Raw genomic sequence first — 9844 nt, 5'->3', positions numbered from 1 at the left:
GGAAAGCGGAGGGAGGAGCTTTTTGTGGTGACGTAGAACACCGGTCTCCTCCTCCTCCTCTTCCCCCTAAAGTGTACTCCGCGAGGCAGCTTGACTTTTTTCCTTCCGGTTCTAAGCGGAAGTGACGATATGGGCCGCAACAAAACAACAATAACAGCGCCGCGGTGGAAGATGTCAGTGAGGAACGACGAGAGAATAGGAAGGTAAAAGGGCGGAGACGGGGAGCGGGTAGACTGGGAGTTGTGCAGACTGGAGCGCCACTCTTGGCCTAGAGGGACATGGGTTCAAATCCCCGCTTAGGCGCAAAGCCCTTTCCATCTGCACCAGCATCCCGTCTCCCACCATGGCCAATGGCAGCATCCGAGCGAGACTGAAGCGCCCGGCAGCTGCTCTGCAGGAGTAAAAGCGCCTCTCTCATACTGCACGTAGGCCATCCCCTGCATCGTAGTAATTGTAGCCATGGATTTATTGAATCCCTCATTCGAAAGCAGTTGAAACTGATGGCCCCGCCTTGAAGCAGCAAATTCCATAAGTAAGCTCTGTGCTGTCTGAGGAAGCACGAATATAAAAAGCTGCCTTTTGCCGTGTCCGATTCCATTCGTGTTGGCAGCCTCTCTCCACAGTCCCGTGCAGGGATCTTCTTCAGCAGCTGCTACTTGATCTTTTTTAACGAGTTGCCAGGGATTGGATACAAAGCGTGCGCTCTGCCAAACTCACTCACGCATTTGTTTCGGTTTTCTGTCCAAAGGCTAGGAGCATCCATAATCATTCCATTAAAATCACTGAATTATGCACAATAATGTTGAAGAAGCTTTAACAGTGGTTGGTGGTGAACTCCCAGTTTGGGGACCTAATCAAGCCCTCCCCTTCCCCACACAGCAAGTTTTCCTGACCCTGCAAGACCCCACCAGTTTGGTAGCAATGGTAAAAAGAAAGCAAGTATGCATAGCACTGGGGGTGCAAATTGCCCCCTACCCAGTCATCAAAAATTGAAGGCAATGTGATTTAAAGTTTTATATGCAATACAAAAAAAAATGTTTATATCAACATTTGTGTGGCTGTTTGGGGATTTTCTTATGCACAGAAGGTAGTTCTATGATAGAGGTAAGTAGATCTGCATCTGCTGCTAGATCTGTAGGTGATTTGCAATAGGTTAGCATGGATCTCTGATTCATAGTTGTTTAACAGTAGCAGCAACAAGATGACTCACCACCACTTAAATATATATTACTAAAATTAAGAGCACTTTTGTTCTGAAGGGTTGCGAACTCGCTTTTGTTCTGCTACTCAGAACAAATTGCTAGACTCTGAATTATTTAATTCTAAGAGTAATTTTTTTGCACCAAGTTCTAGTGCAAAATCTTGGGATTTTGGACCACCCCAGAATAAATAATCACATCTGTTCAGAATAATGGACTTTACTGCATTTTCATTATATGTTTGTGGCATTATAGTCAATAGCATATTACTGTTTTATGTTCAATTGCAGATGGTCATAACCCTTGGCTGTTGAGATTTTATTTTAATTATTTCAAGAAAACTGAAATAAAAGCCATAAGAAAACACATCGTATAACTGAGATTTGAATGATGGAATCATCTACAAATCTAGATGTTGGAACCCAGTTAATTGTGGAAGACTGTTCGGGCAGCTATAGCCTGTCTCACATGCCAGATATTAAAGTGGAGCCTCACCTCGATTCCAGTGTTGAAGAAGGACCAGCTCAGAGTGTTGCCATGGGAATGAAATTCATTTTGCCCAATAGGTTTGATATGAATGTGTGTTCTCGGTTTGTCAAATCATTGAATGAAGAAGACAGCAAAAACATTCAGGATCAAGTGAACTCTGACCTTGAAGTGGCATCTGTATTATTTAAAGGTTGTGATTTAAAACTTATCTTTAGCTTTAACTATTACTGTTGGATAGATGGATAAACAGGAAAATGCTATATTGGCAAAACAATGCATACACACATATGAATATCTTAACATCTTTCTTGTTCAGCAGGCATCTTCTGTATCAGCCTTTAACTGCCTGCTGAGAACATTTCTATGCCACCAGGCTTATGACAGCAATTAATAAGAATACATTTTTCAATAACGATTAGTTGATGGCCTCTGATTTTTTGTTATTATTATATATAAATAATATTGTACACCACTTTGATTTTCTATGATATAGTGGTATATAAATCCTTTTATAAATAAAGTGAATTTGTAGAAGCTGTTCTGAACACTACTTTTTCTTGCTTTCTTCATGTAGCTGAATGCAATATCCATACTTCTCCTTCTCCTGGAATTCAAGTAAGACATGTCTACACCCCATCAACTACGAAGCACTTTTCTCCCATAAAGCAGTCAACCACATTAACTAACAAGCACAGGGGAAATGAAGTTTCTACAACCCCTTTGCTTGTAAACTGTAAGTGATTCTTCGTGGAATGGTAAATTTAAGTTTTCATTTTGGGATCCTCCATTGGGATTACTACAAGAAACTGGTATTTGCATTCACTTAGCCAGTCATTTATTTATTTCTAAATTGATTAGGGGTAAGATCTCTTTAACTGAAAGCATTGACTTTGTCATTCTGGGTTGCCAAGCTTTCTTTCAAAATAGAAAAGGGCTAGGCATGATAGTATACTGGAATAGAAAGGCAAAAGGCACCACACATAATGTCTTTGATATTCTGTTGCCTAAGGAACATCAAGAAATTGTAAACCAATTCATCATTTGTACATTGAGCAAACCTACATTATTTTTCATGCTAGTCGTGTTGGGGGAAAAGACATGTAAGCCTTATCCTCACCCAATGAAAATTTTATTCATGTACACTTCTGAAATTCCAAGTAAGGCATTGCTCATATACTTTCAAGACGACTTATTGTAGCCATAGGGGCTGTGTCTATCTCATTGAAAGCTGAAATTCTCAGCAAGCTGCTTTTTCTTATCCCAGTCCCACATTCTTGCCTCCTTTGGGATCAGGGTCTACACACAACCCTTCTTATTGGATGGTTGTGAAGGTAAATTAATTGTAAAGTAACTTTCTGTGCCAGAAATAGTAGCAGGCTGCATGGTTGTGTCAGCTATGTGTTACTTTTCTCTAACAACATGCAGTCAGTATTGTAGTCCTAAATCATGGCAGCATTGCACCACAGAAGTTGATATATTTCTGCTGTTTTTGCAGCTCTTTCCGTTCACCAGCTGGCAGCTCAAGGGGAAATGCTGTATTTAGCTACACGCATAGAGCAAGGTGAGAATTTATTTTGGTCTTTTTTTTCTGGCAAAAAATGATCAGCTGCTAGGTTGGGGTGGGTCCTGCAACTGGCCCTATTCGCATTTGTGCTTTATTTCATACATTTCTGTTCTGTGGAAATGGCTCTGAAATGTTTTTTGCCTCGTAGATCATGATGTCAAAACTTATATATCAGCACTGCAGAAAATTATATATATAGAAAGGTTTTTTGTTTTCTAGTCACTCTTCTTTAAAAAAAGAAACATAGTGCAAACCTATTTTTTTAGTGCTGTGATGCTATGGTTATAACTCCTATCCAAGCTATCCTGTGATATTTGTTCTTTGAATTATGCGATGTTTATTGCTCATTAGCCAAACAGGCTAATGTTGAATTACGTAACAGGGCAAGGGGCATATTTCAGATAGTAGGAGGTGTTCGCCCTGGCCCCTTATTGTAGCAAGCCTTGTCTTCATTTTTAGGGCCTATGGCATCCAGAATTTGCTTCCAAAAGTGAGTGAAGCTGACTCACTTGTTCCTTCTCACCCACCTCTGACAGCATTCACTCCATGGCATTGTTTACTTTGCATTTCCACCATAACAGGGATCCACAAATTGTGTCTTGGCTTAGTAGTCAGCTGTTATTTTTGTTTGCAACCAATTCCGCTCCCCTGCAGGACTCAAAAGATGGGGGAAGGATGTCTCTCACTTTAAACTGACCTTTGAAAAGGAGCAGAGGGCAGTATTCTTTGCTTTTCTGCATCCCTCTTTATCCCAGCATAGTGAGCTGAGACCCAATCCCCCCAAATATTCATAACTTTATTCCAGCATCGCATGGAGACAACAGGAGTGAGATGGTTGATCTGTATGTTTTGTTAAATAGAAAATGTAATCAACCATACGGACGAAGAAGGCTTTACCCCTCTGATGTGGGCTGCAGCTCATGGGCAGATAGCAGTGGTAGAATTTCTGCTTCAAAATGTGAGTGAAAATATGTGTTCCCCCCCCCCCAATGCATTTGTAGTGATAGTCAACAATTGTAGTGCTCTAAATCCATCAAGAACAATGCTTGTAGCCTCTGAAAGTTGTCTGAAGACCTCTTGTGAAGCCCTACATAGATGGTAACAATGCTACGCTATCGTTTCAATCCCAGGTTGTAATTTTCTGTCTAGATCTGGTCAACACCATGTTTTAGCCATGTTACAAAAGATTCAGAGGAGAAACACTAATGCATGATTTATGCACAAAGTCTGAAGGAAAATCAGGTCTGAGGGCTATTTTTTATTTTTATCTAGCCACTGAGGATGATACCCATTTCTTCCACTTACAATTCCTGGCTGAACATCTGTTGCTAACTGTTCTACCTCTACAAATCCTAGGTTCTGATAGCCCATGAGCAGGGGCGTAGGAAGGGGGGTGCAGGGGTGCATACCTCACTGTGCCGCCGCCCCCCGCGCCCCCCCACTCCGGGTGCCGGAGCAGCTAGCTACGCCCCTGCCCATGGGCACTGTAACAGTCTTCCTTTCCAAAGGGCATGAATGAACAAGTCCATAAGCAATGGAACTGTTTGCCAGGTACAAAGAAAAGAAGCAGTAGTTTGAGCTGCAACAAATCATGCTTAGGCTGTACATAAGGAAAAAAGAAGTGTAGACAGCTGGTTAGTTGTACAAATTGTCCATGGAACTTTTGGAATCTCCTCTTCCCCATATAAAGAATTAAATGGCTGGGCTGATTCTAGTACCTAGAATCTGGACAGTATATAATTGGACACATGGGGTTCTATCCGTCAGGGTTTTTATTAGTCTAACCCATAACACATTTTAAACCACTGCTCTTTCTGTCAGGGTGCAGACCCACAGATCCTTGGAAAAGGGCGAGAGAGTGCACTATCACTGGCCTGCAGTAAAGGATACACAGACATTGTCAAGATGTTGCTTGACTGCGGAGTTGATGTAAATGAGTATGACTGGGTAAGCCCTTTACTGGAGCTACTATCCACATTACAAACTTTTGGGTAGTAAAAGGAGCCAAAATATATGGACCCCTGTTCATATACAGCTTGCTTGGGTTACTGAACTGTGCAAATGAATTCTGATATTATTATTTCTTTTCTTTTTCTTTTTCAGAATGGTGGTACACCTCTGCTCTATGCTGTGCATGGGAACCATGTAAAATGTGTCAAAATACTCTTAGGTAAGTATTATGAAGGCAGTTATTAGCCAGTAAGGACTGTAAGAACAGCAGGATGTTAGCAAATCAACGATTTGTTTCCTGTTGTTTTAACTAGAGCACGGTGCTGATCCTACTATAGAGACAGACTCCGGATATAATTCCATGGATCTGGCTGTAGCCCTGGGCCATCGTAGTGGTGAGTATTCAAGCACTTTAGGATTTACTTTAAGGGTTGGTGCTCTTTTTCTGTATCAGCCGCTTTACCTGTTGGTGGTTCACAAAATTCACAGGCTTTTACTGTTGCTTCTGGAGAGGCCTTCTTTATCACCATTTACAGCAGTGGTAGTTTATGCAGATATGGGGGAAGACAGCCTAGTGCTGTGCATGCATTGCGCTCCCTTCCCCCACTCCTTGATCATCTCACTGTTATCCTTTATGCTGTAGATTGATAGCTGCTTCTTTTGCTACCTAGAACTTGGTGGGGGCAGGATAGGACTAACAAATGAGCTTGCCCCTATTTATGTATGAAGAGGCCAAGTTCCATTTCTTGGCCATGCCAGACCAGCAACAGGGAACCAGAAGGGCCAGACTGAAATGTGGCCAACGTTCTGCAGGCCACATTCCAATGGAAGTTTTTGCCTTTCCTTAATGTGCTGCTTTAGGCAGTGATCAGATATACCAATAGTGAATGGGGCCAAAAGCATTTTACATATTCATACACACATAAACACACACACACACACGGATTACTATTCTGGATTACTACAAACTCTATGCAATTTCCACTTTTTCAGCTCTCCTATTTACATCTCCAAAATAGAATAGATCACCACTTAAGAGCTGAACACTAAATCATATTTTTTCCCCCGATTCAGTTCAACAGGTTATTGAGTCACACTTATTAACACTCCTTCAAAACATCAAAGAATAATGACATTTTCTTCATGAGACAAGACTTCGTACGTGAAGAAAAACTGGGTTTTAGGATGGATCAACATGAAAAAGACTTGATTTTTGAAAAATCAGTACCGTGGTCCCACCATTGTTGGAGGACGGCAGGTGGGGAAGACTCTCATTACTTTAGGCGGTCCTAGTTTGCCACCCAAACCAGGGATTTTGGCAGTATCTGTTGGCCTGCACGTTTTAAGCAGTTATTGGTTGTGCAGATGGAAAAGTTAGCAGCACCAAAGCTGCAGTGTTGAGCATGGCCTGCTACCAGCAAGCCTTTCCCTTGCAGCAGTGCTGCTTTATCATACCAGGAAAAGACAGTGTACAAAATCACATGACGGGGACTGTTGTGTAAGAAACTTCCTCAGCTACATTTTTGGGCAAGAGAGTGCTTGACGTTTGGATTCAGGAAAACTTTCTGAGGCTTTGCTCAGGCAACACTTCTCTCATTGGTAAGATTTTAACATGATTCAGTTTCACGTATTTGGCTGGCGTTTGTCAAACCACATCTATCCTACTTGCAAATATTTCATGCAATATTGAATATTCCGTTTGACAAAGGAATTGGAGAGAATTTAACCTCGTATAAAATAACATACCTCCTTATTCTTCATAATCTATTAGAAGTCTACTTGGAGCACTACATAAGTGCATATGCTACTGAAATGAGTCAGCTGGTGCCAGGGAATGCAGCATATGTATTAAAATTTGCAGTTAAGAACTGGCTAGGTACTCTTAGGTGAGGGTAGAAAGGCTTTCTCCCTGATTGTACTCTACAATCAGCTTGTATATCAGCCCACAGATGTAACTGTGTTACGTTATATGTATACGTTACTTGTTTGCTGGTGAATGGCAGAGTGTCGAGAGAGTTTCATCCCATTTGTACCCTGCTTCCTTTCTGTGCTGTCTCATGCTTAAATACAAGGCTGCTCTACCTCTGAATTTCTGACTTTGCCACCCAAGTCATCTGAATTAGCTAGTTTACTTGGAGCCGAAAGTTGTTCTGTAAGTAGTGAAGTTCTTTCAAGGTTATACTTCAGAATATAAGTGAGTAAATTTCCTGTTTGGATGTTTTGTTTTGTTTTTATTTAAAAAATAAATATCTGCCAACAGTGAGAAATGTTTTTCAGTACTTTTCTCCAATATGCTGGATTTCTATGAACCAATATTTCTTTGACATGAGAGGTTTGAATCATGTCCCTTTAATTCTGAAATGGTTAGATTCCATGAAACACCTGTGTTTTCTGAGCATATAGGGCAGATCTTAAAACTATGAGTGGAGAATGTAGTCTGGTACACAAACAAGATAAACCTTTTAACAGCCTTTCTGAAAGGCTTGAGAACCACAAACTTTGACATGATCCTCTGCTACAGGTCAAGACTTATACCCAAAATGTAGACAAGTAAATGGTACTTGTCTTGCATTATGACTTTGTCATACCCAAAGAGCCAAGACGTTCAAATGGTCAATACTGTGAACTTGTGATTACTGAGAATTTTGCACAGATTACCATGAAATGCTGTATAAATGTAAATAAACCCTTTCCCTTTCACACAGTGTACCTAAAAGCTGTCTGAAACAGCAGTGGGACTATCTTCCGCTCCTATGCTTGCCTAAATAAGGTTGAAATGTGTAAGAGTGAACTGTAAATGTATTTAAATGAAAGTTAGGTAGTACAATGTGCTCAAAGCCTAAGAGCTAGAATAATAATTAAAACAAATATTTATTTCCAAGTAAAAAGTGTTTCAGACTTAGTATAAGGCAGATTGTGAACAGGGCATCCTTTTGTGGTTACAACCGATGAAAACGAGCTTGCTACCATGTTATGTTTTATTATAAAGTTAAAAGCATTTAGCATCTGTTTAAAATGCATGTTTCCAGTAATGAAAATAAACATTTTTCTCTGAGGGGTAATTGTGCAATACTGAACATGCAATAGGTTCCCTGTTCTCAAGAATCTGATTAGCCAAAGCAGACTATTTAAATTCCTCCATTCCTCCCCCCCCCCCCCATGGACCTATGCAAGTGTACCCCTCTATAAATGTCGTCTTTGATGCACTATATATTAGGATGTGTCTGCCAAGTTTTTGCTCAAGCTGCTCAGCTAAACTATTGTTTTGATCTTGTAAAGTTATGTCTTAGGTGTTATTACCTATTTTGAGAGTTCTTCATATAGTGCAAATAAACTTTTTTTAAATGAAATTGTTTACCTTGATTTCTTCTGGAGCATGCTAAATGAAAAACACACACCATTTTCCCTCTGTAACTGTCAATGGTTGCATTTTATGCAACATTAGGCTGGGGGGTGTCCCATGCCTGTTTTATATAGCTTAAAGGTCAGATGAGACCACCCCAGGGGTCATAATTTGGCCTATATGGCCATTTCCCCCCCCCCCCCATCATATCCTCCTGCCTCTACATCTGACTTAAACTGTGGAGCAGGTAAAGCTGCAACTGCAAAAGAGCAACCGGGAACCCCTTAAGAGTTTACTCTGAATTGTTCCTTTGCAAGCAGGGCTTTCATTCAGTGCATTTCGCATTTGGTGGCAAATGCAGTGGCCCTGCCGTAACTGGCTGTTCTTGGGAGCTCTCAGTCAGTACTGAATTTATTTTTAAGCAAGAAATGTGAGTGCACTTAAACATGCACATCTGATTCCTTTGAAACTGAACCACCCACTGGGTTCTTCGTTTATTCCACTAGGAAACAAATCCTGGGGCAGTTTAGGCTTATGTCTGAATAATCAGTGCTCATGCTGTTTTTCCCCAACCAGCCATGATGCAGAGGTCAGAATAAACCATAGCTTCAACTCATGGCTTGTTTGGAGGGAAATAAAACTGCAAGCACTGCTTTGGCTGCAACAGCTTGTTTCTCTCCTGGAGCAAGGAGAATGGGTTTGAGAAGAACTAGACAGCAGCAAACAGCTCAGGCAGACTAATTAACCACTTAATATTGGGCATAACCATGGCCAATATCAGCAGAGTAGGTTTTGTAGACTATTACTTAACTGGCAGTTATACCATTTTCACCTTTCCATTGACATTTTAATGTGCTCTTGCTTGTTGAAGATAATTGACATGTACTGCTATTCCATGGGATATTCTTCACGTGTTCATCCTTTTGGTATATGCAAGTCATTCAATTTGTTCCTATAAGTGCCATGACTGTTATTTAAGACAATTATAGCTAGGCTTGTTCCTGTCTCCTTTATATAGATAAGATCATAGGCTGGTATCTAATGGTGCAAGTCCATTGAGAGAAAGAATACATCAGAACAGGGTTGAGAAGCAATTTTGACAAATCCTCCATATCACTATGTATTATTATTATTAATTGAATTTATATACCACCCTATACCCGGAGCTCTCAGGGTCTAGAGATCTGGGCCTAGATCTATTGCCAAAGTTAGGAGATCCACTGAAGCAGATTTAGGGATCTGGAGAAAATTGACACCCCCCCCCCAAAAAAAAAGCTCCCTTACCTATTATATACAATT

General features: G+C 40.7%; 1 protein-coding gene across 2 annotated transcripts; it reads left to right on the top strand.

Annotated features, from left to right (window-relative positions):
* The first annotated feature begins 4 nt into the window (after window positions 1-4).
* On the top strand, window positions 5-8552 carry ANKRA2 (ankyrin repeat family A member 2). Of its 2 annotated transcripts, XR_014503099.1 has the most exons (10): window positions 67-203; window positions 1490-1878; window positions 2263-2421; window positions 3184-3249; window positions 4113-4210; window positions 5074-5199; window positions 5356-5422; window positions 5517-5597; window positions 6277-6822; window positions 6974-7321. XR_014503099.1 is itself a non-coding variant. In XM_083404319.1 (9 exons), exons 2-9 carry the CDS (start codon window positions 1587-1589, stop codon window positions 6330-6332), a joined length of 945 nt encoding a protein of 314 aa, XP_083260445.1. In that variant the 5' UTR covers window positions 5-203; window positions 1490-1586; the 3' UTR covers window positions 6333-8552. The 2 variants fall into 2 exon arrangements, 1 of the variants encoding a protein (XP_083260445.1); XM_083404319.1 differs by having other exon boundaries at window positions 5-203; window positions 6277-8552.
* The last annotated feature ends 1292 nt before the right edge of the window (window positions 8553-9844 follow it).

The sequence above is a fragment of the Podarcis tiliguerta genome (genome assembly GCF_965153285.1).
Source record: "Podarcis tiliguerta genome assembly, chromosome: 11".
Lineage (NCBI taxonomy): Eukaryota > Metazoa > Chordata > Lepidosauria > Squamata > Lacertidae > Podarcis > Podarcis tiliguerta.
Note: the sequence above shows the minus strand (reverse complement) of the source record. Positions and strands in the feature narration are given on the sequence as shown.

Excerpts from the sequence above, each read along its gene's own strand:
- ANKRA2 (XM_083404319.1), top strand. The coding sequence starts at position 1,587 with ATGATGGAATCATCTACAAATCTAGATGTTGGAACCCAGTTAATTGTG. Across the intron at positions 5,200-5,355 it reads ATGTAAATGAGTATGACTGG|AATGGTGGTACACCTCTGCT; the intron begins GTAAGCCCTTTA and ends TTTCTTTTTCAG. Across the intron at positions 5,423-5,516 it reads ATGTGTCAAAATACTCTTAG|AGCACGGTGCTGATCCTACT; the intron begins GTAAGTATTATG and ends TGTTTTAACTAG.